Source organism: Chelonia mydas, chromosome 23 (genome assembly GCF_015237465.2).
Source record: "Chelonia mydas isolate rCheMyd1 chromosome 23, rCheMyd1.pri.v2, whole genome shotgun sequence".
Classification (NCBI taxonomy): Eukaryota; Metazoa; Chordata; order Testudines; family Cheloniidae; genus Chelonia; species Chelonia mydas.
In genome coordinates, this window is record NC_051263.2 from 18,317,445 (window position 1) to 18,344,547 (window position 27,103).

The 27,103-nt window shown below is 62.1% G+C and overlaps 4 protein-coding genes across 13 annotated transcripts in view; 2 read left to right on the forward strand and 2 right to left on the reverse strand.

Annotated features, from left to right (window-relative positions):
• GRM6 (glutamate metabotropic receptor 6) overlaps nucleotides 1-471 on the forward strand; it is an 8,288-nt gene extending 7,817 nt beyond the window's left edge. The window contains exon 9 of the mRNA XM_037888232.1: nucleotides 463-471. Coding sequence (XP_037744160.1) covers nucleotides 463-471 — 9 coding nt within the window. The remainder of the gene's footprint in view (nucleotides 1-462) is intronic.
• Nucleotides 472-543: 72 nt separating this feature from the next.
• On the reverse strand, nucleotides 544-6,208 carry ZWINT (ZW10 interacting kinetochore protein; the record flags this gene model as incomplete). 2 transcript variants are annotated; one of them, XM_037888626.2, is given in 7 exon segments in its annotated part: nucleotides 544-730; nucleotides 845-996; nucleotides 1,171-1,227; nucleotides 1,409-1,575; nucleotides 1,708-1,828; nucleotides 2,071-2,170; nucleotides 6,098-6,208. In XM_037888626.2, coding segments are annotated over 5 exon segments (660 nt in total), but the record flags the coding sequence as incomplete, so codon positions are not given.
• Nucleotides 6,209-6,351: 143 nt separating this feature from the next.
• On the forward strand, nucleotides 6,352-22,384 carry WDR13 (WD repeat domain 13). Of its 9 annotated transcripts, none has more exons than XM_043534363.1 (11): nucleotides 6,497-6,526; nucleotides 7,777-7,956; nucleotides 11,364-11,447; nucleotides 12,112-12,352; nucleotides 12,696-12,805; nucleotides 13,417-13,547; nucleotides 14,118-14,425; nucleotides 17,123-17,303; nucleotides 17,386-17,527; nucleotides 18,039-18,157; nucleotides 18,517-22,384. In XM_043534363.1, exons 2-11 carry the CDS (start codon nucleotides 7,820-7,822, stop codon nucleotides 18,699-18,701), a joined length of 1,638 nt encoding a protein of 545 aa, XP_043390298.1. In that variant the 5' UTR covers nucleotides 6,497-6,526; nucleotides 7,777-7,819; the 3' UTR covers nucleotides 18,702-22,384. The 9 variants fall into 9 exon arrangements, with proteins under 9 accessions (XP_043390299.1, XP_037744367.1, XP_043390298.1 ...); XM_037888434.2 differs by lacking the exon at nucleotides 6,497-6,526 and adding an exon at nucleotides 6,541-6,840 and having other exon boundaries at nucleotides 13,429-13,547; XM_043534362.1 differs by lacking the exon at nucleotides 6,497-6,526 and adding an exon at nucleotides 6,543-6,840.
• Nucleotides 20,632-26,724, reverse strand: SUV39H1 (SUV39H1 histone lysine methyltransferase). The gene is made up of 6 exons (XM_037888440.2): nucleotides 26,619-26,724; nucleotides 25,084-25,229; nucleotides 23,917-24,585; nucleotides 23,436-23,582; nucleotides 20,871-21,000; nucleotides 20,632-20,768 (listed from the first exon to the last, which is right to left on the reverse strand). The coding sequence occupies exons 1-6, from the start codon at nucleotides 26,635-26,637 to the stop codon at nucleotides 20,632-20,634; spliced, it is 1,248 nt and encodes a 415-aa protein (XP_037744368.1). The 5' UTR covers nucleotides 26,638-26,724.
• Nucleotides 26,725-27,103: the final 379 nt, after the last annotated feature.

Genomic DNA, 27,103 nt, shown 5'->3' on the forward strand with positions numbered 1-27,103 from the left:
CCTCCCTGGGTCAGACCCACCCAGCCTGGCCCCCCGAATTTCCCCCCCTGGGTCCCACCCAGCCAGCCTGCCCCACAATCCTCCCTGGGTCAGACCCAGCCAGCCTGGCCACCCGAATTTCCCCCCCCGGGTCCCACCCAGCCAGCCTGCCCCCACAACCCTCCCTGGGTCAGACCCAGCCAGCCTAGCCCCCCCGAATTTCCCCCCCCCGGGTCCCACCCAGCCAGCCTGCCCCCACAACCCTGCCTGGGTCAGACCCAGCCAGCCTAGCCCCCCCGAATTTCCCCCCCCGGGTCCCACCCAGCCAGCCTGCCCCCACAACCCTCCCTGGGTCAGACCCAGCCAGCCTGGCCCCCCCAATCCCCCTCCCCGGGTCCCACCCAGCCAGCCTGGCCCCTCAACCCTCCCTGGGTCAGACCCAGCCAGCCTGGCCCCCCCAATCCCCCCCGGGGTCCCACCCAGCCAGCCTGACCCCCTCAACCCTTCCTGGGTCAGACCCAGCCAGCCTCTTCCCTCCACCCCCAGGCCATTACTCACCTGCACCCTGATGCTCCCATCCTCCGCCCAGCACAAGGTGAACCTCAGCAGCTGGGAGTCCGGGGTCGCTGGCTGGGGATCGGGGGTCGTCGGCTGGGGGCCGGGGGTCAGCTCCACGTCGATTTCATCAGCAGAGGCAGAGACCACCCGGACCCCTTGGAGGGTCTCCAAGAGCTGGCAGAGGGCAGAGCTCCTGGGGGAGAGAGCAGGACACCTGGGTTCCATCCCCAACTCCATGCAGGGGGAGGTGGGGAGGTCTAGTGATTAGAGCAGAGGGGGCTGGGAGCCAGGACTCCTGGGTTCTCACCTCTCCACCTTCTCCCTCCAGCCACTGGAGACACACTCCTGGCTCTGGAGCTCCCCCTGCAGCCGGTGCAGTTCCTGGCGCTGAGCCTGCACCCGGCTCCGCAGCAAAGCCGCCTGCTCCTCCAGCTGCTGCTGCCGCTCCTCCAGCTGCTCCTGGATTTGGGGGCGGGGGCAGAACAGTGAAATGGGGCAGCTGCTGCCCTCACCAGTCCCACTGCTCCTCCCCCAATCAACCCACCAGCTCTTCCTAGAATAGTCCCAACCACCCCAGCTTCTCCTCTCTCCCCACTGATTGGCTCTGCCCCCCACAGACCCCTGGGTCAGTACCTGCTCCTTCTGCCATCTCTCCCGGGCGTCCCTTGCCTTCTTCTCAGCCTCGTGTCTCTGTGGGGAGAGGGGAGCTGGTGGCAAGGGGGGGTCCCTGCGACCGCCTAGGCAACCGCAGGGCTCCTCCCCCCAGGACCAAGGGGAACTGGTGGCAGAAGGGGAATCCCTGGAGCCCCCTGGGCAGCTGGTGGCAACAGTGGGATCCCCACATTCACACACGCCCAGGACAGGACCTTACCTGGGCCTCGTATCGCGCCAGAGCCTCCTTCAGCCGCTGCGCCAGGTGCTGGCCCTTCTCCAGCTGAGCCAGCACACTGGGCACTGCCCCCTCGATGGCTTCCACCTGCTGCTGGTAGCCAGCCTTCAGCTCCTTCCACTGCTGCTTGGCTTGCGCCATCTCGTTCCCTGGGCCGGGAGGGAAGAGAGGCAGTGCATCAAACTGAGGAGTCCTGGCTCTGAGCCACCACCGTTCTAACCCACTAGCCTCCACTCCCCTCCCAGAGCCGGGGTGAAAACCCAGGAGTCCGGGCTACTCACGGACTGCTGCCTCTGTGGTCTTCTGGTCAAAGGGGGCTGAGTCCCTCTGGTCCAAGAATTCCAGCAGGAATTTGACCACATGGAGCTGGCTGCACATCCACTTCTGCTTCTTCCGTGTATCCTAGGGAGCCGTGGTAGGGGGAAATTACAGCCGGCGCCCCCTGGAGGGGAAAGGCCGCATGCCCCATGCCCCACCCTGAGTCAGCCAGTCCCACGCCCTGGACAGGATGGGAGCCAGCACCTCCTAGGGGGGACAGGCCCCGTATTCCATTCCCCACTTGTCTGGGCCAGCCAGTCCCCACCCTGGGGCTAGATCAGAGCTGGCGCCCCCCAAAGGCAGAGGCCGGCTGCCCCATCACTCACCACAGCATGGTCCACCAGGACTTTGGCTGGCAGCTCCGCCTCCAGCTCCTCTCGGGTCGGCCCCTCGAAAGCCAGCGCCTCATCCAGCTGGGCCAGGAGCCTGCAGGGAGGGCAGGGAGAGGGTCACGGCCAGGGAGCAATAGGCCCAGCCTGCGAGGAGCCCCAGCCGCTAATTCGCTCGTCCGATGGCAGAAGCCCACCCCCCTAAGATCCCCAGCCGTCGTGCTCCTTTCCAAGCCACCACGGATGGAAGGATTCCTATGGCAGCTGATTCTGGGATGGGGACAATGCCCCAGAGGCTTCAACGCCTACAGCACCACCAACCTCATCTCCTTGCTTGGACTCCCCCAGGCCATGATCTCTGCCCTAGATGTCAAACTCTAGAGGCAACACTCTGGCTAAATCTCCCCCTACAGAGCCCCAGTCCCACAGCTGAGCCCTTTCCACCCATGGGATGAAGAACCAGGGGAGTCATCTTTGCTCTAAGCCAGCTTCCACCATGGAGACGCTGGCCCCCTCTCTCTTCTCCCCCCGCACCCCGCCCAGATCTCCTGGGTTCTCCCCGCATCCCTGGAGGGTGACTCATGCGCCCGCAGGAAGAAAACCTCCAATGAAGCGGCCAACTCTGGCCCCAATAAGCTATCTGGGGCATAAACCACTCCGGCCATCCCACATATCCACACTCTACATCATACCCCAGCTCCGAGAGAATCATGGGCATCAAGGAAATCTTGGACCTGCCCTGCCTATATCCACCAGCCAACAGTCACCCAGCGGCTTCTCCTTAAGAAGTTCTGACCACCACAAAGGAGTCCAGACCCAAGACACGGCAATCAGAACTGGCCCTGCTTCCCATTGAAATCCAGGGATGGGAGCATGGCCCTTGGATGGATTTAGAGGGCACAAGGGACTAGCCCTGCCGTCTTAACCGCGCGTGGCTGGCGAAGGAATTCAGGATAAGATTGGGGAGCCAGACTCAAGATATGAGAACTTTACTGAGGATTTAAATACTGACTGGGAGAACTGCAGTTATCAAAAAAAGATATGGACAAGCCAACCCCCACATCATGCCTACTTCTGATGGAAACCTTCTGATGAAGAGACGAGAAGAGTTTAGTGGAGGACGCCCCATAAGCGGGTATCTGCCACCCCAATGTGCCCACTAGAAATCAGACATTCATCTTACTTTAATAGCCTTTCTCCCATCCACCCATCTGTGGTTGGCAGCCATGTTTAATTTGCTCGCTGGCCCCGGTCCACATAGGGTGTTCCAGGTAACTGTAATTGGGGGACCCCAATTGCTACCATAAGCTATTCGAGGCTGGACATTCCCCCAGTGTTTCCAACAGGTTAAAATGGTGAACCTCAAGGTTACGTGCACCAAAATCTGGAGGGGGATTTTGTTATTTTGTGGTGTCCTTGTTTCTCCCCCCCGTACACAGAAATAAGTCTTATAGCACTAGGTCACATACTTAAACAGAGAGAAGATGGGTGAGGAAATCTCTGTTATTGGACCAACTTCTGTTGGTGGGAAAGAGACAATGGAGCCTGAAGAAGAACTTGAAAGCTTAAATCCTATTTCATTATTTATACGTTTACTCCTCAATAGTTGCATAACAGCACCTTTAGCACAGGTCTGTCGTCGCCCTTCGTGACTGAAGAGGACACCGACATCTTGCAGGTGCGACTGTGGCTAAAAATGGACATTGCCACTCTCTGTGACACCAGATTTACCGCTGACGGGCAATTTACAGCGATCGGAGTGGTGTACACGCTCACCTGGTGAGGTTGCCCAGCCTCAGCACCAAGACAAGTGGGTGTTGGCTTTGAAATTGGCAACTGCATTGTTCCCAAGCTTGAAAATCTACCTAAAGGTAGAAGTGACCATCTTATGGTTGCCTTGGAAATGTAAGTACATTACCATTAGCAGTGTGTACATCCCTACCAGAGAAATGCAGATGATGTGAAAGAAAATTATAGTGACTTTGACAAACTCATCATGATGAGACTCGGAAAGAGAACAGCAATGGCTACATTCACTAAGGAGCAGGGTTCAAGGGGGAATTAGCAATTGCAAATGGGTTTTTCTGCCTATCTGACAAAACAAAAGTGTCACAAGCAAGCCCAAGATCCAAACAGCAGCATCTTATTGACTAGATTGTCGATTGGCAGCGAGTTTGAGAAGTCACTGTAACCATGCATGAGGCAGACCACTCCAAACTGTCGTTAGTAATTTAAGTGGCACAGCGCAAGTCGTCCTCTAGTGTAAACCGATTGGACGACTCAACATAAAGCAATTTAAGCACTGGTTAGTTTCAACATCAGGACAAGTTTTCCAAGATCTGGTCAAGGGTGTAAGGTCAACAGAAGTGTCTCTATCTCCTTCAGGCCTGCAATGGGATCCAGAGGGTCTAGCCAACAACCGGCCAATATTAGTCCCCCAGAAAGTGCAACTCCAAACTCATCTAGATCCATCATCATCTGGATTCAAATGTGGAACCAGAACCACTTCAGCAGTGCCAATGGATGATCTATCAATGGATGGAGGAGAGATCTCCATTCTCTCATGCTCTCTGCCGTGTTCCTGTCAACTGTGATCTTGCTGTCTCGGCCAGGAAAAGCGGCAGGGTCCAGGAGAACGTCCTAAAAAGGTTGGAGTCCTTTTTAGAATGACATTAGGATGGGCAACTTCACTTCCACCACCGGATCCCTCATGAATTGAGTCCCATTAAAGGATCAAATCGCATTCTAATCCTATCAAACAACTATCGGACTACACAGACTCAAGCCCCAATAACATGCACCTAACTAGGCTTGGCCAAATTCATTCTTTTATGGATAGTAATGTTTATTTTTAAGCTTTTTTCCCCAATTTTTATCTCTGTATGGTTTCACAGTCACACAAAATTTGGGAGGGCTGAAACATTTTATTGGTATTTTCACCGATTTAAATTTTCGCACCCAAGCAGCTTGATGGGCGTCTCAGCTGAGAACAATTTAACGATGGTCTCTAACAAATTCTCAATTGGCATTTTTCTTATTTTTTACCTCTCCATAAATTTCAACACTCATTGGTGGAAATATTTAGTGCCAGTTTGGGTGCATGCGGGCGAAACCAATGTTTACCGCCATTTACAGAGAAATATCTAATTTTTCATGGCTAGAGATGGCACCCAGCTCTACTTATCCTCCATCACATAGGACCAAATCTCCACCGGCTAGATGGCCAAATATTTGGGCAAGAGCAGCCTATGAACGTAGAACAGCTGGACCCAAGCAGATGAGATGCTGAAGGACCGAGGGGAGGAGTGCGAGGAGTTCCCAGACACCGTGCCGTCTCCTCCCGCGGTAGGTTCACGCCCACAATTGCTCATATCGGAGGCTCGTGGCAAAGCAACGCTTCCGACGTTGACATTGCTGCTCAACTGGGAGACTCCAGCCCATGCCGGCAGACGACAACCCAGCCTCGGTTACACGATCGGCTCTCGGGTGAGGCACGGCAACGCCGCCGACCTGAAGCCACCAGCGCAGAACGCGGCAGGGCAGCCAACCTGGCCACGGCTCCACGTAGAGTCGCGGTCAAGGACTCGAGGGTGATCTTCGAGGCGCTCCAGGGTCAAGGACGGTCGAAATTGCCAGGGTGGGGCCAGGGTTGATGCGATCGGGACAAGACGGGCATCTAGGTCCCGCTCCAAGCGCCCTACATAGATCCCCAAGCCCCTGCAGGACACGCCATCACCCCTGCTAGAGAGGGGGGACCCCAACACCCCCCCAGGGGGGACACCATCGCCCCCACCATAGAGGGGGGACCCCAACCCCCTCACAGGGGACACACCATCGCCTAGCCCCCCCATGACCCCCAGCTACTCACTCCCGGGCCTGCCCAGCCGCTGCCATCACGCGAACGATTTGTTCTTCCACCCACCACCCCCGCTCGCGCCTTTTCCTTCAACGCTGTTGGCCCCGCCCCGGCCATCGAAAGGACCAATCAGCAGGCGAGTTCCCTGAAGTGAGTCCCCGCCCAGACCTCTGGAGGAGCCAATCAGCAGGCGAGTTCCCTCAGGTGAGGCCCCGCCCCGGCGTCCCAAGGCGCCGGCGACCAAGCGACCGCCGCACCCCCCGCCCCAATTGGACAGCAAGGCGCCGGGGAGCGGCCCCGAGACCCCAAACCCTCGCGAGAGCAACGGCCAGGCGGCCATGATGGGAGAAAGACTAGAGAGGCCGCCATATTGGAGCCGGGAGACATGGGGGCCGCCATCTTGGACGGGGGTAAGATGGGGGCCGCCATCTTGAAAGAGAGGTAACAGAGGGCAGCCATCTACGGCCTATGAGAAAGGGGGTGTTCACGTGGGGGCGGCCATCTTGGAACCATGGGGGCCGCCATGTTGGCATAGGGCAGGCTCCTGTGGCCGCCATCTTAGGAGAGGCAGGAGCGGGAGGGGAAGCAACTGGCCGGGTTAGGAGGCTGCAAATTTATCTGGGCGCAGGGAGAGGGGAGGGAGTCAGGACGCCTGGGTTCTCATCCCAGACCCGCCTCCCGCCCGGAGAGAACCCAGGAGTCCGGGCTCCCAGCCCCACCCTCCAGCCCCACGGGGAGGGGGCGGGGCGGGATCCAGGTGAGCCGCAGGTGTTGGCCCCGCCCCCGGCTATAAAGCCCCAGCCCCCAGGTGGGGGAGGGGGAGGAGCCACCATGGCCTGGACGCCCGAGAGCCGCAAGGGCCGATCCCTGAGCACCAGCAGCCAGGACCCCCCCGCCTGGAGGAGATTCCAGTAAGAGGGGGACAGGCAGCCCCCCCCCCCCGCGAGAACCCAGGAGTCCTGGCTCCCATCTTCCCCCCCTCCCCCCGAGAACCCAGGAGTCCTGGCTCCTAGCCCACCCCCCACCGCCTGGAGAACCCAGGAGTCCTGGCTCCCATCTTCCCCCCCCTCCCCCCGAGAACCCAGGAGTCCTGGCTCCTAGCCCCCCCTGCTCTAACCACCAGACCTGACTCCCCTCCCAGAGCCGCAGAGAGAACCCAGGAGTCCTGGCTCCCAGCCCCCCCCTGCTCTAACCACCAGACCTGACTCCCCTCCCAGAGCCGCAGAGAGAACCCAGGAGTCCTGGCTCCCAGCCCCCCCTGCTCTAACCACCAGACCTGACTCCCCTCCCAGAGCCGCAGAGAGAACCCAGGAGTCCTGGCTCCCAGCCCCCCCTGCTCTAACCACCAGACCTGACTCCCCTCCCAGAGCCGCAGAGAGAACCCAGGAGTCCTGGCTCCTAGCCCCCCCTGCTCTAACCACCAGACCTGACTCCCCTCCCAGAGCCGCAGAGAGAACCCAGGAGTCCTGGCTCCTAGCCCCCCATGCTCTAACCACCAGACCTGACTCCCCTCCCAGAGCCGCAGAGAGAACCCAGGAGTCCTGGCTCCCAGCCCCCCCTGCTCTAGCCACCAGACCCCACTCCCCTCCCAGAGCTGGGAGGAGACCCCACCCCAGGGTAAGAGCCCTACCACTGCTGCAGTGCGAGTGGATCCCCTGGAATTGTGCAGGGGATTTTTCATGCAGAACCCAAAAGCTAACGAGGTGCACTGGGGCTGGAGGGGACGGGGGACGGTATTTGGGGCTGTGCACTGGGGTGGGGGGGTGGCGATGAGTGTGGAGGATGGCATTTGGGGTGCAGTGGGGGCTGTGCATGAGGTGGGGGATCATAGACTCCTTGACCCATAGGGTTAGAGGGGACCACAAGGGGCACCTAGTCTGGCCCCCGACCATGCTGCAGGATTTAAACCATCCAAGACAGAAGGCTCCGGCCTCCGCTCGAAACCCTCCTCGAAGGAGCTTCCACGACCTCCCGAGGCCTCGGTTCCGTCGTCCTGCTGCTCTTCCCGGCCGGAAGTTTTCCCTGAGGTTCAATCTCAATCTGCTGTGCTGTAGTTTGAACCCACGGCCTCTCGTCCTGCCCTCTGGGGCAAGAGAGAACGACCTGCCTCCATCTTTTCTATGGCAGCCTTTCGAGTATTCGAAGAGCGCTATCAATCTCTTTTCCAAACTGAGCGTACCCAGGTCCTTGGCTCACATGACTGGTGTCCCTCCCCTTTGATCGTCTTTGGCGCTCGCCTCTGGATCCTACCCAGTGTCTCCACGTCCTTTCTGGGCGTTGGTGACCAAAACCGGACACCGTCCTCCAGCTGAGGCCTAGCCAGGGCCCAGCCGAGCGGTCCTGTCCCCTCCTGCGACTTGCAGCTACGCCTCTGCTAATGCAACCTAAAATTGCACATGTGTTTTTTGCAACAGCATCACGTGGCCGGGGTTTTGATCCACCGCCACTCCCAGCAGTTCTGCCCCATTCAGTACTTGTGCATTTGGTTTTTCTTGCCCCTTAGATTGGTCTTTGTTGAATTTCATTTTGTTGGCTACAGCCGAGTTCTCCAGTTTATCAAGATCCCTCTGAATTTTAGCTCTATCCTCTAAAGTGTTGGCAACCCCCCCTCGCTTTGTGACATCTCTACACTAGATCAGTCTCTACCTACATCCTGGTAGTTAATAAAGATGTAAAACACCACCAGATCCAGACCAGATCCCTGGGGATCCTCGCTTGAGACCTCCTTCCAAGCCGACATCAGTCCACGAACCGTTACTCTTTGTGGTTATTTAACCAATTCTGTGTCCGCTTAATGGTAATTCTGCCAAGCCCGCATTTCTCCAGCTTACTTATCAGACTGTCATGTGGGACCGTGGCAAGAGCAGGGCTGTCAATTAATTGCAGTTAACACAAGTGATTAATGCAAAACAAATTAACTAGATTAAAAAAATTGCGATTAATCCCAGTTTTAATCGCACTGTTATACAATACCACGACACCAATTCCCATTGATTATAAATGTGTTGATGTTTTTCCATATCTTCAAATATATTGATTTCAATTACAACGCCGAGTACGAAGTGTACCGTGCTCCCTTTGCAGCAGTAGTTTTGATTACACACAGCTGCACTGTGAAAAAGATAAACAAGAGAAATAATATTTTTCAGGTTGCCCTACAGCCCTGGGATGAGGCGATCTCTTTATCCTGTAGGTGCAATTTACAAGTGTAAAAAAAAATGTTTTGTGACATAACTGCACTCAAAACCGAAGCAATCTAACACTTTAGCGCCTGCAAGTCCACTCAGTCCTTCTTCTCGTTCAGCCGATCGCTAAGACGAACAAGTGTGTTGACACTTCCAGGCGATAACGCTGCCCGCTTCTTATTTACACTGGTACCTGAAAGTGAGAACAGGCGTTCGCCTGGCACGGTTGTAGCTGGCGTTGCTAGGTATTTCTGGGCCAGATACACAAATCGTGTGTGTGCCTCTTCGTACTTCGACCTGAAGTGAAATTGGGATTTGATTCTTGTTTAACAGTGCAATTAAACCCGCGATTGAGTGACACTGTTTTTTGTTTTTAAATCTCGCAATTCATTGCCAATTTTTTTTCATTGTTTGACCGCCCTGGTCCAAAGCCTGGCTGAAGTCCAGGTATAAAAATGTTCTTCGAGCTAATGTTTAAAACGATCTACTTCTCAGGTTACGGAAAGCGTTTCTGTGCAGCTGGGTATAATGCTTCAGTGATCCCGAAGTACAAAGCTGGGTTTGCAAGTCACGAAATACCCCTAGTCCATAATCTGCAGTATCCCAACGGATGGTTAATCAATTGAACGAGCCAGTGAAAATATTAGCATCCAACTCTTGGGGTGCATCTTTCATGGTCCCTCAGTAACCGAGACTTTAGGACGGGCGGCCCCTGGGGAATCTCCTCCAGCAGAGCAGGATTTCAGTTGCTTTCTCGACTTCGCCTCTGTGGGTCTCTCCCGGTCTCCCCGATGGGGGGTGATCTGTCCCCCCATCCCCCCTCTGCACCAAACCAGTCACCCCCACCCGCCCAAGAAGGAAATCAAGCTGGTGGGTCAGGCTTTGTTCCCCGGCTGCTGGCCATCAGCCCTGGCTCTTCCAGGGAGGGGCAGCTTGGCTAGGCTGGAGGTGGCTCTCCCAGCCCAGGGCCTGGTCTGCAGCTTCCCAGGGGCTGGGAGATTTCTTCAGAGCCCTGGTGGGCTGGTGCCTGGGTGCGGGGGGGGCTGGTTGCATGGGGTGCAGAGGGGGGCGGGTGCGCGGGGGGGGGCTGGTTGCATGGGGTGCAGAGGGGGGCGGGTGCGCGGGGGGGCTGGTTGCATGGGGTGCAGAGGGGGCGGGGGGGCTGGTTGCATGGGGGGAGGGACTGGTGCACTATTGGTTGATAATCCCCCCCCCGGCCACACACACACCCAGGCGCATGCGGCTGCGCTCCGGGGCGGGCGCCGTGGCCGCATCCGCCCCCAGCAGCTGCCGCCGGCCCCGGGACCGAGGCCGGGACCCGCCCCAGGTACCGACCCCCCCCCCGTCCCCGCGCGGGTTTGCATCGCAGCGCCGCGCCCCCCCCCCCCGTCCCCGATCCGCTCTTGGGGCGATGTAATGGGACCTCCCCAGGTCCCCCCCCGGATTGCAAAGGGGGGGCTGGCAGCAGGACCCCCCCCGCCCTGGGGTGCGATGCGATCCGTGCTGGGGGGGGTTGCAGGACCGCTAGGTCCCCCCCCCCGGATTGCAATGGGGGGGCTGGGAGCAGGACCCCCCCCCCGCCCTGGGGTGCGATGCGATCCGTGCTGGGGGGGGTTGCAGGACCGCTAGGTCCCCCCCCGCGGATTGCAATGGGGGGGCTGGCAGCAGGACCACCCCGCCCTGGGGTGCGATGCGATCCGTGCTAGGGGGGGTTGCAATGGGGGGCTGCACCTCAGTCTGCCATTAGGAGCCCCACCCCCGCGGTCTGTGCTCCCCCCCCCCCGGCCCCTTTCCTCTATAGGACCCCCCCCGGGATGTGTCTCTTTACCCCGCCCCCCCGTATCCCTCCTCACAGCATCGCCCCCCCTTTCACCTCCATCCCCCTCCTCACTAGCAACAACCTGAGCTAACCCATAATACTCCTGCCCCCCCAGTCACCCCTGCCGGTCCCAGCATAGCCCAGCGCACCCAACCCCCCAATCCCCATCCCATAATAACCTCTCACGGGTCTCCTTGGGGTGGGGGGGTCCCTCCTGGCCCCTGCATCCAGCCTCCCGGGGCCACCCCCCGCCCGCCCGCTGCAGGCGAAGGGGGTTCACAGATGTTGGGGGGCTGGAGCTGGGACCCCGAAGGAAGCACCCCCTGCCCCCGATGTGTCGGGAGTGGGTGACCCCCCCCAGGGCTGGCTCTGTGCCCCCCGCCCACCCCATGGATCCCCGGCTGACTCTGTGTCCTCCTTGCCCCCCCAGGCTCCCGCTGGCCAGCTCCCCCAAGGCGCCAGCAGGGAGTGGCATGGCCGCAGTGTGGCAACAAGTGCTGGCTGTCGACGCGAGGTGAGTCGGGGGGCTGGGGGCTCGGCGGGGGCGCTCGCCCCTGGCAGTCAGGGGCAGGTGCTGGGGGGCGCCGTGCAAGGGGTCACGGGGGCCTCTCCCCTGGGGGGCGCCATGCTGGGGGTCACGGGGGGCTGGGTGGGGGCTCTCCCCTGGGGGGCCCTGTGCTGGGGGTCACGGGGGGCTGGGTGGGGGCTCACCCCTGGGCAGCGCTGTGCTGGGGGTCATGGGGGACTCTCCCCTGGGGGGTGCCGTGCTGGGGGTCACGGGGGGCTGGGTGGGGGCTCTCCCCTGGGGGGGCGCCGTGCTGGGGTCACGGGGGCTGGTAAGGGGCTCTCCCCTGGGGGGGCGCCGTGCTGGGGGTCACGGGGGGCTGGGTGGGGGCTCTCCCCTGGGGGGCGCCGTGCTGGGGGTCACAAGGGGGCTCTCCCCTGGGGGGCGCCGTGCTGGGGGTCACGGGGGGCTGGGTAAGGGGCTCTCCCCTGGGGGGCGCCGTGCTGGGGGTCATGGGGGGCTCTCCCCTGGGGGGCGCCGTGCTCGGGGTCACAGGGGGCTGGGTGGGGGCTCTCCCCTGGGGGGCGCCGTGCTGGGGGTCACAGGGGGCTGGGTGGGGGCTCTCCCCTGGGGGGCGCCGTGCTGGGGGTCACAAGGGGGCCCTCTCACACAGGTACAACGCCTACCGCACGCCCGGCTTCCCGCAGTTCCGCACCCAGTACATCCGGCGGCGCAGCCAGCTGCTGCGGGAGAACGCCAAGGCCGGGCACGACCCCGGCGCCCGCAAGCTGTACCTGCGGCTGCGCGCCCAGCTCCTGGCGCAGCGCTACGGGCCCCTCTCCGAGCAGAGCAGCTTCCGGGCCTACAGCAACAGCATCGTCCGGAGCAGCCGCACCACGCTGGACCGCATGGAGGTACGGGAGAGGCCGCACGTAACGTCACACGGGGGCGGCTCACCCAGTGCTGGGCTGCAGCCACCTCTGGGGCGGTGCAGCTGGGGAACAGCCGCACATAACGCTGCATGGGAGTGGCTCACCCAGTGCTGGGCTGCAGCCACCTCTGGGGCGGGGCAGCTGGGGAACAGCCACACATAACGCTGCATGGGAGCGGCTCACCCAGTGCTGAGCTGCAGCCACCTCTGGGGCGGGGCAGCTGGGGAACAGCTGCACATAACGCCACACAGGTAGGCTCGCCTGGTGCTGAGATGCAGCCACCTCTGGGGCTCGTCATCCAGGTGACCTGTCTATTTTCCCCTAGGACTTTGAGGATGATGCCCGGGCGTTGGGGGCCCGTGGCCATCGCCGCTCCGTCAGCCGTGGCTCCTACCAGCTGCAAGCGCAGATGAACCGCGTGGCGTACGACGAACGGTGAGCGTGGGGGCGCCGGGGGTGGGGGCTCTCTGGGGGCTGTGCCCGCGCCTGCACCCCCATGTCTGTCCTGGGCTTCTGCAAACCCAGGCAGCCCTGCCCAGCCAGGTGGCACCGCGGCCCTGGACCTGGGCTCTGCTCCCAGCCAGTGGTGGCTGCTGTCTGGGGCACCTGCCTTTGCCCCCCATCCAGAGCTGGGCTGGGGGCAGCTGGACTCCTGGGTTCTCTGCACCACCAAGCTCTCCTGGTGATAGCTATAGGGCTTATCCTGGTCTAGCTGCCGTGCTCTAATCCCTACAGCCTGCTCCCCTTCCAGAGCCATGGAGAGAACCCAGGAGTCCTGGCTCCCAGCCCCTCTGCTCTAACCACTAGACCCCACTCCCCTCCCAGCGCCAGCGAGAGAACCCAGGAGTCCAGGTGTAAGCTCAGGGCATTGGCACAGCTATGTCACGGGGGAGGTGGAAGGGGGGATCCCTACTCCTGACCCACAGAGCTATGTCAGGACTCCTGGGTTCTCTCCCCAGCGCTGGGAAGGGAGTAGGGTGTAGCGATTAGAGCGGGGGGGCCGGGAGCCAGGACGCCTGGGTTCTGAGTGGCCAGTTTTGACCCAGGCCCCCCGGCAGCGTGGTGCCCACGTCGGTGGCGGAGGCCAGCCGGGCCATGGCCGGTGACACGACGCTGAGTGAGAACTACGCCTTCGCCGGCATGTACCACGTCTTCGACCAGCACGTCGACAAGGCCGGTGAGGGGGGGCTGCTGGGATGGGGGGGTCGTACCCACCCGCTCCTTCAGGCAGGGGTCCCCACTGGAGCAAGATGGGGGACCAGCCCATGGAGTGGGAGGGGACTGGAAGTGGGGGACACTGGGTCATGCCATGGGGCCAGGGCAGGTGCCCGGGGGGCGGGAGGGGTGGTCAGTGGAGGCAGCGTGCGGCTGTGCTGTGGGGAGCGGGGCCTGGAGGACAGCTGTGAGGGGCAGAAGGGGGGGGGCAGACACCGGAAGGGGGGGCATGCTCCCTGCAGGGTTGGGTGGGGGGAGGGTTTCATTCAAAGAGGGGCAGTGCCCTGTGGGAGGGGACCAGGAGGGGGCGATGGCAGGGGGTGGGCAGGGCCCCATTGGAGGGGATCAGGAGGGGGCGGTGGCAGGGGGTGGGCAGGGCCCCGTGGGAGGGGACCAGGAGGGGGCGGTGGCAGGGGGTGGGCAGGGCCCCGTGGGAGGGGACCAGGAGGGGGCGGTGGCACTGGGGGGGCAGGGCCCCGTGGGAGGGGGCGGTGGCCTGGTGCCCCCCACTCACCCCCCCCATCCCCCCCAGTGCCCAAGGTGCAGTTCGCCAACGACGACAAGCACCTGCTGGCCTGCTGCTCGCTGGACGGCACCATCTCGGTGTGCCAGCTGGCGCCCGCCCCGCCCGCCGTGCTGCGGGTGCTGCGGGGCCACAGCCGGGGCGTGTCCGACTTCGCCTGGTCCCTCTCCAACGACGTGCTGGTCTCCACCTCGCTGGACGGCACCATGCGCATCTGGGCCGCCGCCGAGGGCAAGTGCATCCGCCAGATCCCCGACCCCGACGGCGCCGAGCTGCTCTGCTGCGTCTTCCAGCCCATGAACAACAACCTCACCGTGGTGAGCCCCCCCGCCTGCCCCCCAACCTGCCCCCCGGCCCCCTAACCTGGCCCCCAAACCTGCCCCCCGGCCCCCTCGACCCGACCCCGACGGCGCCGAGCTGCTCTGCTGCGTCTTCCAGCCCATGAACAACAACCTCACCGTGGTGAGCCCCCCTGCCTGCCCCCCAACCTGCCCCCCGGCCCCCTAACCTGCCCCCTGGCCTGCCCCCGGCCCCGCTCCGTCCCCTCGACCCGACCCCGACGGCGCCGAGCTGCTCTGCTGCGTCTTCCAGCCCATGAACAACAACCTCACCGTGGTGAGCCCCCTAACCGGCCCCCCCAACCTGCCCCCCGGCCCCCTAACCGGCCCCCCAACCGCCCCCCGGCCCCCTAACCTGCCCCCTGGCCTGCCCCCGGCCCCGCTCCGTCTCCTCGACCCGACCCCGACGGCGCCGAGCTGCTCTGCTGCGTCTTCCAGCCCATGAACAACAACCTCACCGTGGTGAGCCCCCCTGCCTGCCCCCCAACCTGCCCCCCGGCCCCCTAACCGGCCCCCCAACCCACCCCCCGGCCCCAACCTGCCCCCGGCCCCGCTCCGCCCCCTCGACCCGACCCCGACGGCGCCGAGCTGCTCTGCTGCGTCTTCCAGCCCATGAACAACAACCTCACCGTGGTGAGCCCCCCCGCCTGCCCCCCAACCTGCCCCCCGGCCCCCTAACCTGGCCCCCAAACCTGCCCCCCGGCCCCCTCGACCCGACCCCGACGGCGCCGAGCTGCTCTGCTGCGTCTTCCAGCCCATGAACAACAACCTCACCGTGGTGAGCCCCCCTGCCTGCCCCCCAACCTGCCCCCCGGCCCCTAACCTGCCCCCTGGCCTGCCCCCGGCCCCGCTCCGTCCCCTCGACCCGACCCCGACGGCGCCGAGCTGCTCTGCTGCGTCTTCCAGCCCATGAACAACAACCTCACCGTGGTGAGCCCCCTAACCGGCCCCCCAACCTGCCCCCCGGCCCCCTAACCGGCCCCCCCAACCGCCCCCGGCCCCCTAACCTGCCCCCTGGCCTGCCCCCCGGCCCCGCTCCGTCCCCTCGACCCGACCCCGACGGCGCCGAGCTGCTCTGCTGCGTCTTCCAGCCCATGAACAACAACCTCACCGTGGTGAGCCCCCCCGGCCCCCCAACCGCCCCCCGGCCCCCTAACCTGCCCCCTGGCCTTCCCCCGGCCCCGCTCCGCCCCCTCGACCCGACCCCGACGGCGCCGAGCTGCTCTGCTGCGTCTTCCAGCCCATGAACAACAACCTCACCGTGGTGAGCCCCCCCGGCCCCCCAACCGCCCCCCGGCCCTCTAACCGGCCCCCCAACCCGCCCCCCTGCCCCCGAACCTGCCCCCCAACCCAACCCCGACGGCGCCGAGCTGCTCTGCTGCGTCTTCCAGCCCATGAACAACAACCTCACCGTGGTGAGCCCCCCCGGCCCCCCAACCTGCCCCCGAACCTGCCCCCCGGCCCCGCTCCGCCCCCTCGACCCGACCCCGACAGCACCGAGCTGCTCTGCTGCGTCTTCCAGCCCATGAACAACAACCTCACCGTGGTGAGCCCCCCCACCTGCCCCCCAACCCGCCCCTCGACCCCCTAACCTGCCCCCCGGCCCCGCTCTGTCCCCTCGACCCGACCCCGACAGCGCCGAGCTGCTCTGCTGCGTCTTCCAGCCCATGAACAACAACCTCACCGTGGTGAGCCCCCCCGGACCCCAACCGCCCCCCCGGCCCCCTAACCTGCCCCCTGGCCTGCCCCCCGGCCCCGCTCCGCCCCCTCGACCCGACCCCGACGGCGCCGAGCTGCTCTGCTGCGTCTTCCAGCCCATGAACAACAACCTCACCGTGGTGAGTCCCCCCGGCCCCCCAACCGCCCCCCGGCCCCCTAACCTGCCCCCTGGCCTTCCCCCGGCCCCGCTCCGTCTCCTCGACCCGACCCCGACGGCGCCGAGCTGCTCTGCTGCGTCTTCCAGCCCATGAACAACAACCTCACCGTGGTGAGCCCCCCCGGCCCCCCCAACCGCCCCCCGGCCCCCCAACCCACCCCCCGGCCCCCGAACCTGCCCCCCGGCCCCGCTCTGTCCCCTCGACCCGACCCCGACAGCACCGAGCTGCTCTGCTGCGTCTTCCAGCCCATGAACAACAACCTCACCGTGGTGAGTCCCCCCGCCTGCCCCCCAACCACCCCCCGGCCCCCTATCCTGCCCCCCAACCTGCCCCCCGGCCCCCGAACCTGCCCCCCGGCCCCGCTCCGCCCCCTCGACCCGACCCCGACAGCGCCGAGCTGCTCTGCTGCGTCTTCCAGCCCATGAAGAACAACCTCACCGTGGTGAGCCCCCCCACCTGCCCCCCAACCCGCCCCTCGACCCCCTAACCTGCCCGCCAACCCCCTAACCTGCCCCCCGGCCCCGCTCTGTCCCCTCGACCCGACCCCGACAGCGCCGAGCTGCTCTGCTGCGTCTTCCAGCCCATGAAGAACAACCTCACCGTGGTGAGCCCCCCGCCTGCCCCCCGGCCCCCCCTCGACCCGACCCCGACGGCGCCGAGCGGCTCTGCTGCGTCTTCCAGCCCCTCGCCGCGGTGCCGGCCGGCCCCGGGAGGGGGATGGGGCAGGGGGCCTGGCCCTGCTGGGGGGCGCCGGCTCGCTCCGGGGAGGGGGCTGACGGCTCCGCGGCTCCCCCCACAGGTGGGCAACGGGAGGCACAACCTGCACGTGGTGAACATCTCGACGGGGAAGAAGGTGAAGGGCGGGTCGAGCAAGCTGACGGGCCGGGTGCTGGCGCTCTCCTTCGACGCCCCCGGCCGCCTGCTCTGGGCCGGCGACGACCGCGGCAGCGTCTTCTCCTTCCTCTTCGACATGGCCACGGGTGAGCCGCCCCCGGGGCGGGCGGGGGGCGGGGATCCCCCTGCCCCCCAGCCCTAACCGCCCCCTCTCCCCCCGCCCCACAGGGAAGCTGACCAAGGCCAAGCGGCTGGTGGTGCAGGAGGGCAGCTCCATCACCAGCATCTCGGCCCGCTCCTGGGTCAGCCGGGAGGCCCGCGACCCCTCGCTGCTCATCAACGCCTGCCTCAACAAGCTGCTCCTCTACCGGTGAGGAGTTCTGGGGGCGCTCTCCCCCGGCAGTCAGGGCCGGGGGGTGCCGTGGGGCAGGGTGGGGGCGCTCTCCCCCGGCAGTCGGGGCCGGGCGCCGGGGGGTGCCGTGGGGCAGGGTGGGGGCGCTCTCCCCCGGCAGTCGGGGCCGGGCGCCGGGGGGTGCCGTGGGGCAGGGCGGGGGCGCTCTCCCCCGGCAGTCGGGGCCGGGCGCCGGGGGGTGCCGTGGGGCAGGGTGGGGGCGCTCTCCCCCGGCAGTCGGGGCCGGGCGCCGGGGGGTGCCGTGGGGCAGGGTGGGGGCGCTCTCCCCTGGCAGTCGGGGCCGGGCGCCGGGGGGTGCCGTGGGGCAGGGCGGGGGCGCTCTCCCCCGGCAGTCGGGGCCGGGCGCCGGGGGGTGCCGTGGGGCAGGGCGGGGGCGCTCTCCCCCGGCAGTCGGGGCCGGGCCCCAGTGGATGGGGCAGGGAGGCTGTCGGGGGGCCCTCCCCGGCGCTCACACCCGCTTTGCCCGCAGGGTGGTGGACAACGAGGGGACCCTGCAGCTGAAGAGGAGCTTCCAGATCCAGCAGGGCTCCCACCCCGTCCGCAGCATCTTCTGCCCCCTCATGTCCTTCCGCCAGGGGGCCTGCGTGGGTAAGAGCCACCCCCGGCATGGGCCCAGGGGGGAGCCCCCTCTGCTTGCTCCCCGTCCCCCACCATCCCCTGGGGCATGTGAGTCAGCCCATGGTTTCTCAAGCGTGCTGCTCACCTCCCTCCCAGAATCCTCTGGGGTGGCGTGGGGGGAATCGGTTCCCTGGTTTCTGACCCCCAGAACTCCAGGCTCGGCCCCTCCATGGGGTTCCTGGGCAGGCTCCACCCCTCAGGGAGCTTGGTGGCACAGGCCCCGCCCCTGACTCCACCCCCAGAGGGGGTCTGCCTGCCAAGGCCCTGCCCCTCCCGGGGGTTCTCAGGGCTGGGGTCCAGGCCCCGCCCCTGACTCCACCCCCTTGCAGTGACGGGCAGCGAGGACATGTGCGTCTACTTCTTCGACGTGGAGCGCACCAGCCGGGCCATCGTGAACAAGCTGCAGGGGCACAGCGCCGCCGTGCTGGGCGTCAGCTTCAACTGCGACGAGAGCCTGCTGGCCTCCAGCGACGCCAAGGGCATGGTCATCGTCTGGCGCCGCGAGCAGAAATAGGGCCCCCCCCACTCTGACCCACCACCCCGCTCCCCCCTGAGCCCGGCTCCCTGGCCCTGGTGGCTGAGGGGCCTGGGTGCCCTCTGACCCCATGTAACCCTTTGTGGTTCTTGCCCCCCAACGCTCCCGTCGTGTCTTCCCCCTTGGTGTGGGGGCCCCCCTGTGCTTAGCCCGCTTCCTCCCTCCTCCTGCAAGCCAGGATGCCTGGGTTCTCTTGCTGGCTCTGGCCGGGCAGTCTCAGGCTGCTGGTCGGACTGGGGCAGGTCCCAGAGCTGCTTGCCCCCCTGCTGGTAAGGGGTTACTTTATTTGCTGGGGGGGGGGCTGCTACAGGGGCAGGTCGCCCTCAGTGGGCGGGTTGACCTACAGCCCTGCTTGAAGCTGCTGGTTCTGCCCAGATCCCTGGGGCGGGGGGCTCAGCACGTGCCCCCCACCGCCCTGACGTAGCCACGGTACACGTAGGCTGAGGCAGCCTCTCAGAGTCGGTTCCCTGGGGCTGCCCTCACTCCCCAGGGGCACGCTGCTGGCATGTCCCTTTGGGACCCCGCTGCCACGGAGCCTCCGGCCTAGACAGCAGTACACCTGGCTTCCGTGGTTGGGCCGAAGTCCCCGTGCCTCAGTTTCCCCATCAGTAGAAGAGGGCGAACGATACTGACAGGACATGAGAGCTGCTGCTGGAAAGCGCTAGCAGAGGGCCAAGCATTGTTAGGGGCTCCCTCCCCTGCCTTGGTGACTGAAACCTGCTGTCCTTAGCCCCCCGACTCGCTACCCCTGGGAGGCCTGGTTCTCACACGGGTGGATCCAGACAGGTGAGGTGCCAGCGGTGCTGCCAGCATGGGAGGGAGGGCCGCAGCTGGGCATATCTGGGGAGGCCCTGCCCCCTATAGCTAAGGGCTGTGGAACTAGGGCCAAGGGGCCTATTTAACCTGCACCTTCCACAGAAATAACAGCTGGGGCCTGGACCAATCCCAAACCTGTGAGTGTAAAAGGACAGTTCGCCCAGTGCTGAGATGCAACCACCCCTGGGGCAGGGCAGCTAAGGAACAGCTGCGTATAACACAGCACAGGGCGGCTTGCCCAGCACTGAAATGCAGCAGACTCTGGGATGGGACCCCTGAGGAACAGCCACACAGCAAAACTCCCTGCCAGTTTAGGACAGGAAGTGAAGCAAACTCCTCCATCTAAGTTTGTGCAGAGAAGAGATCATTTGGATTTAACTAGGAGGTTGGAATTAAACAGACGGCACCCCCCAGTGCCTAGGGAGAGCGCCCCTACCCCACTCCCGAGTACCCCCTTGACCCTGTTCTCTAGCCATTATAACAACGGGGCGCTGTTACCGCAAGCCAAAAGAACCAGATACCACCACCGGCTCCAGAATCAAACCATCTAATTGCCTTGATCGCAGACATCAGCTCTCGCGGCCCAGCTGCTCCCCAACCCCAGCTCCCTCCCCTCCCCCCAATCAAAAATACCTGGTAGAAAAAGTCCTTTTACAAAATGCCCCAAATTGGTTTAAAAACATCGCCTTCCCCCCACAGCTGCTTTGCCGGTTGCATAGGGACGCAGGGTCAAGTGCGGCTTCAAGTCGAATATTCCTGGATCCCCCCCAAACCGGCCGCTTCCCACAGGAGGCCGTGGCGCTCTGTACACAGTAGACAGGGTCTTTACACGGCCGTGGCAGAGCCAGGACGGCTCCGTCCCCTGCCACGGCCTGGGAACCAACTGATTAAAATCCATGACAGCAGTTCCTATAAAAACCCCCTTGACAGGAGGGAAGGAGCAGAGGGAAGCAGGCCCCACCCCGTAGAGTGAATGCAGGTAGGTGAGGTAAGTCCAATGGGGGGAGGGTGGGCATGGGCCCCCCTGCCCTTCCCCCAGAGCCCTGCGCGGTGGCGGCCGTGGGTTCCAGACCCCCGGCAGGGCACGCAGGGGCTAGAAGAGGTACTTCCGGCAGGAGGCGGCCCCGCACTTACACTCGATCCGCACCCGCTTCTTGGGAGAGCCGGCCAGGCCGCCGGCCCGGCCCAGGTTGGAGTCCATCCGTGTGCTCTCTGCATCCACCGGGTCCACTGCGGGGGAGGAGAGAAGGCATCAGGGGGAGGATCCTACCCCAGGGCTCTCCCAAGCAGTGGGGCCTGGCCCCCCTTCAGGCCCCCCCGGAGGGCACTCACCCTGCATGTTGTAGTCGAAGGTGAGCTCCTCCCCAGCACGGATGTGCCGCGTGGCGAAGAGGGCGATCCGCGGCAGCCGCTCATCCAGGTTGTCGATGAACACGTTGTATACCTGCAGGTTGGGGTCACACTGCACCGGGGGGGAGGGGGGAGGTGAGTGGGGCAAGGCAAAGCTGCCATAGCCCTGCCCCCTCACCACCTGCCTCCCCAAATTACCCCTTCCCTCGCCAGAGCACCACCAGCTCCCTCCCCTGCTCCTTCGACCCACCCGCCAGGGTGGAGCGACTGAAACTGAAGCGATTTAAATCACCGCTTTGAATCGGCAAGCGGGAAGCCCAGTTTCCAACCCTCCATTTCAATCCCCTTCTGCGTCCGTGCTTTTCTGTTCTCTCCCTAGAGAAAAGCCGAGGCTCGTTGGTTGGTAATTGTTAAAACGTTGTGATTGGCAACTAAATGTCGCCTTTTCCCCAAATCTGGCCCATCTTTTCACTAACCCGCAGGACATGCTACGTTTACACACATTTATTTAAGCAATTATATAGCAATTACGTTATAATTTATTAATGAATTATCTGATTCAAATATAATTAATATTAATACATTATATTGTCATTTAGAAATATCCATAAGTAGGACAATATGATGTATTAATATTGATAAATTATATTATCGTATTAACTTAAAGCCTAGATCTCTGCCTGGAAGGATTAGATTTTTACTGGTCAGTGTTGGTAAACATCATTTTCACCGCACACCCACAAACGTGACAGCTAGGCAAAGTAAGAAAAATGCAGCTTGAAGGATATTGACTTTGTATGTCTTGACATGTGGTGTGTGTTCTTGTTCTATCAGCTATAAAACTTTAACTTTCTGAATGTTAGCATCTACTGTCATTATATAATTATAGCCTGACCCAACCTATTGTCTAACCCTGCCCCTCCCCCCACTGTCCCACAACTGTGAAACTTGACATCAATAAAGATCAGGAGAAAAGGATTAAAAATAAACAATTTTGTCCATCGAAATGATAAAAAATGGCTTCTGCCAAGCCTACTTATAGCATAATTCATCAATCTCAATACATTATATTACACTAATTTGTTAATATTAATATTACACTAATGCAGTGTATTAAGATGAATTATTAATATAGAGGTTATGTATTTATTTGAATTCTTAAATTTTCCTTTTTTATTATGTGAAAATTTGGTGAATGGCATTTCTTATTTAGTTTTTTGGGGGGGGGTTCAACTCATGGTTTGTGTGAAGTTTAATTTTGATGGAAATTGTAATGAAAAATGCACAAAAAGATTTTAAATTATTTCGCTTTAATTCGTTCAATAAAACAATCATAAAATGTGCAGGGTGCATACGGAAAAACAAAAGTAGAGTTTATCAAAACAGGGTTTGCATTTAAAACTGAGCTACTGTTAATTCCATGAAAACTACCTTAAAACGTGGTTGATGCGTAAGAACAAAAATGAGTTTATAAAAACATGGTTTTGCATTGAAAACTGACTGAGTTATTTTTCATTCATTAAATAAAACCTACCTTCAATGTGCTGGGTGTAGAAGAAGAAAAAAGTAAAGTTTATCTAAAACTGTTTGCATTTAAAACTAAGTTATTTTTAGTTGGACAAGGTGGGTGAGGTAAAAATCTTTTACTGGACGAACTTCTGTTGGTGGGAGGGACAAGTTTTCAAGTTTCACAGAGAGCTTCTTCAGGTCTGGAGAAGGTAACCAGAGTGTTATTTTTAGTTTAGAAATAATTTAAAAAATTAAGAATTCTCAGTTCAATAGAATGACCTTAAAATGCACTGGAGGCATAAGAAGAAAAAAGTAGTTTATCAAAACGTGTTTTGCATTGAAAATGAAACAGTTCTTTTTAATCAGGTTGATAAAACTACCTTGAACATGCTGGATGGAGAAGAAAATAGGAGGAATATCAAAACGTGGTTTGCGTTTAAAATGGATTTAGTAAACAAAGGGAGCATTCTCTGTAATTAGTGAATTTGAACTGATTGTTTCTAGTCTCCATGTCCTTCGGGATTTTAGATCGAGTAGATCTCTACCTTTCCCACCGAGTTTTTATTCAGAGACTGGAAGAGGAAACCAAGCTTTCCTGCTTTGCCAGTTCCTGATCAGTTTCTTAACTTGCAAGGGACTGGCCATTGAGCTGAGCTAGGTGAATAAACTGAACAAAAGCAAATATTCTCCCTACAAAATACATGAGGCGAGCCAGCGATTTCCACCGGTTCGCTGCTTCAACTTTCTTTCAAAGCTCCACAGCAGACATGCCCGGCTGTCTAGTTACTGTGATTTAAATGATTTCCATAGAGTCTCATAAATTTGGGGCCTTTACATACATTGTCAGCAATTCAAACTTTGTTTTAAATCATTTTTTCTTTCTAAGGGGAAAAAAAAAGCCTATTTAACTTACATTAAAAAGATCATGGCAGGGTGTTTTTTGTTTGTTTTTCAATCACTGATTTTTATCCACCCACAGGCTGCCCCCAGCCCCCTCCCTTCCCCGTGGCCTCTCCCTTGCCCCCCCCCCCGACTCACGCTGTGATTTACGAAGTGTGAGATGTTGCCGTAGTAGGCAGCATCCACTGTGTAAACATCCTCCACATAGTCCAGATCAAAGAGGTAGGTCGCACCCTGGCGGTCGTAGATCTGCCCTCGTCGCTCCGCCTCCTCTGATGTGATGATCTGGGGGGACGGGACGGGATGGGATGGGGTCATGCTGGGAGCACGGCACTGGGGGACTCTGTGCGGCTGTTCCCAAGCCTCCCCGCCCCGCCCCAGAGGTGGCTGTATCTCAACACTAGGGAAGCCATCCCCATACAGCTGCTGTCCCACCCCAGCAGTGGCTGCATCTCAGCGCCAGGCGAGCCCCCCCACTTGTGACGTTATGTGCAGCTGTTCCCCAGCTGCTCTGCCCCAGAGGTGGCTGCATCTCAACGCAAGGCAAGTCATCCCCATATGACAGACACTACGTTCCCCAGCGGCCCTGCCCCAGAGGTGGCTGCCTGGCGCTCCGTACCTCTCCCACATACTCCATGACGAAGCTGTTCTTGCGGATCTTCTCCAGGGTGCGCACGCCCCAGCCGCGCCCGTTGGCGGTCCGGAAGATGCACAGATCGTAGCGGATGCCCCGCTGCACCACGCGGTTGGAGCACTCGGCCCCGCAGCGGCAGCGGGCGTTGCACTCGTAGATGGGCAGCCCCGCCCGGATGCGCACCTGGCCCAGCTCGTTGTAGGCGAACTTGTGGCGGGAGGCACCGGGGCAGCAGCAGCCGCTGGCCGCCTCCGCCAGGCAGTCGCGGCACTCGCAGCCCACCGCCACCTGGGTGAGGGAGATGCCCTCGCCCACCTTGTACTCATTGATGTAGACGAAGTCCCGGGGCGGCCCGTCGAGATCCACCTCGTTCTCCACCACGATGCGCCCCTTGTGGTTGCGCTTGGCGTTCAGCTGGCGCTCCCAGCGCCACAGGGCCCGCCGCTGCTTGGCTTTCTGCACCACGTAGTTCGCCACGCCCTGGTCCAGCCAGCGGGCGTTTTTCTTGGGCTTGCCGTCCCGCCGGATCCAGGCCTGCTCCAGGTCCTTGTGGAACTGCTTCAGCAGGCCCACACAGTGCAGGTTCTTCCGCGGCTCCCAGGTGTTCTCGGACTCCGGGTAGCCGCGCCACTTCACCAGGTAGAACTCCTCCTCCTGCCACCAGAACCCGCCGGTCAGCGGGCGTAGCCATGCCCCCTCCCAGAGAAGGGACCCAGGAGTCCGGGCTTCCAGACACCTCTTCCCCCAGCCCGCCCCGTACTGTGACCCACTAGACCTCCACTCTCCTCTTAGAGCCAGGAAGAGAACCCGGGAGTCCTGGCTCCCAGCTCCCCCCCGCCCCATTCTACCCACTAGACCCCACTCCCCTCCCAGAGCCAGGGAGAGAACCCAGGAGTCTGGCTCCCAGCCCCCTGCTCTCCCCACTGCAGGATGCGAGGGGCAATTGGAGGTGCGAAGACCCAGGCTGCGTGGGGAGAATTGGAGGCTGAGGGATCCAGGCTGCCCGGGGGTGGGGAGAGGGGAATTGGACATGGGCTGCAGGGGGGATCCAGGCTGAAGGGGGTTGGGCTGCAAGGGTATTGGACGTGGGGGTTTCCCAGCTGCAGGGGGGGGATCCCGGAAGGGATCGGGGTCACAGGCTGGCAGACTCACCCGCACTCTCTTGTAGTCACACAGGAACTCCACCTCGAAGTGGCTGAGGTTCCTGCGGGTGATGCCCAGTGAGGGGCAGCAAACCCTCTCCAGCCGGCACAGGTCCTGCAGCTGGGACCATGAGGACTTGCAGCACACAGAACAGCCTGCGGGCACACGGGTCAGCGTTAGGGGGCTGGCACTGGCTGGGCAGGGAGGGGAGGGACCCCAGGGAAGGCGGGGGGGGAATCGCTGTGTGGTGGGGGAGCCCAGAGCTCGGCTAGCGGGGGCTGCAGGTCAGGAGTGAGAAGCCCCGGCAGAGCTGTGACATCGGAAAGGGCCACAGTGCAAGTGGGGGACCTGGGGTCACAGCTGTGAGGGTCGGTCAGCGGGAGGACAGCAGGGAGAGTTGGGGGGCTGCGTGACGTAGAGGGAATCCCCTTGCGTCGGACAGGTTGGCCTGAGTGCATGGGGAGGGGGTCACGCTGCATTGAGGGTTTCATCAGAGGGTACGGGGGGGGTCACCCCACATCGGGGGACTGGTGAGCCTACCAAGGGAGAGGAGGTCAGCCCGAGCATGTGCCGGAGGAGTGGCTCACCCCTTGTCCGAGGGTTGCCCCTCATCCAGAGGTTGTCATGAGCACGTGGTTAGCCTGTCTAGGGGGCTTGGTGCGAGCGTCCGGGGGGGTCACCCTGCGTCGGGAGGTTGGTGCAAGCATCTCGGGGAGGTCACCCCGCGTCAGGGGGTTGGCGCGAGCCTCCGGGGGGGGGGTCACCCCACGTCAGGGGGTTGGTGTGAGCGTCGGGGGGGGGTCACCCTGCGTTCGGGGGGTTGGCGTGAGCGTCCGGGGGTCATCCCGTGTCGGGGGGTTGGCGTGAGCATCTGGGGGGGGGTCACCCTGCGTTCGGGGGGTTGGCGTGAGCGTCCGGGGATCTGGGGGGAGGTCACCCTGCCTGTGGGGCGTTGTGTGAGCATATGGGGGGGGTCACCCTGCACTGGGGGGTTGGCGTGACCGTACGTGGAAAGTCACCCCGCGCCGGGGGGGCTGGCGTGAGCATACAGGGGGGTCACCCCGCGTTGGGGGCTAGGCATGAGTGTACATGGGGGGTCACCCCGCATCCGGAGGTTGGCGTAAGCGTACGGGGGGGGTCAATACCAGCCTACAAAGGGGAGGTGCTCTGTGCCAGTGGGGTGGGGGCACCCAGGGGGAAGTGGGGGCGCCCTGGGGGATCTGTGGCACCCTCAGGGTCACGTGCGCCCCTCCCCCCGCACCAGCGGGGGCAGCGCCCCTCCCCCCACTCCGCCCTGCCCCGTTTCCCGCCCTGGGCGCGAGGGCAGCCCCCTGAACGCGCGCTCTCAACCGGCCCCCTCCTTCCTTAACGGTCGCTTCTGCTGCCGCCGCGCGCGCCGGGAAGGGGGGGAGGGGGGAACTAGCTCCGCGCTCGCGCCGCTCCTCATAGAAGCCCCCACCCCGCGCGCCCCTCCCGCCGCGCGCCCAGCCCAGCCCAGCCCGGCCTCCCGCCACGCTCCGCGCGCGCCGGCTTCCCTCGCTCACCTTTTAAATTTTCCGCCATCTTTTTTTTTTATTTTTTTTTTCCCCCTCCAGCCACTGGGGCCGCCCGAAACTTTTCCTCCCAGGGGGCGTGGCCAGAGGGGTGGGGGAGGGAGAGCGACGTGCCCCGCCGCGGCCGTTCCCATTGGGCGTCCGGCCTGATTGACGCGCCGCGCCAGCCAATTGGCGCCCGGGGCTCCGGCCACGGGTGTCATTTGCATCTCCCAGAGTGCTCCGCGCCGCCGTGCGACCGCAAGAGTCACGGAAATAGCTCACAAGACACCAAATTAACCCGTTTCAGCCCAGTCTGCCTCAAAAGCCGCCTGGTGGCTTGGTTGACAGGGCTTCTTGGCGCCATACTGGGTGGAGGGGAGGCCAAAAGACGTTCACCCTATTCTGTATGTGACACCTCAGCCTAAAACAATATGTAGTGGTGCCCCACCCGTCAACGGGCACCCCTGGTTCGCCCTGATCCTCTTGGTGTGGAA

Coding starts and splice junctions, on each gene's coding strand:
- WDR13 (XM_043534362.1), top strand. CDS start 6,761: ATGGCCTGGACGCCCGAGAGCCGCAAGGGCCGATCCCTGAGCACCAGC. Junction 7,957..11,363: donor GGCCGGAAGTTTTCCCTGAG/GTTCAATCTCAA, acceptor TTGCCCCCCCAG/GCTCCCGCTGGCCAGCTCCC. Junction 18,158..18,516: donor CCGCCAGGGGGCCTGCGTGG/GTAAGAGCCACC, acceptor ACCCCCTTGCAG/TGACGGGCAGCGAGGACATG.
- SUV39H1 (XM_037888440.2), bottom strand. Junction 21,001..23,435: donor CACACTTCGTAAATCACAGC/GTGAGTCGGGGG, acceptor CCCCCGGTGCAG/TGTGACCCCAACCTGCAGGT. Junction 20,769..20,870: donor CTTCGACTACAACATGCAGG/GTGAGTGCCCTC, acceptor CCTCCCCCGCAG/TGGACCCGGTGGATGCAGAG.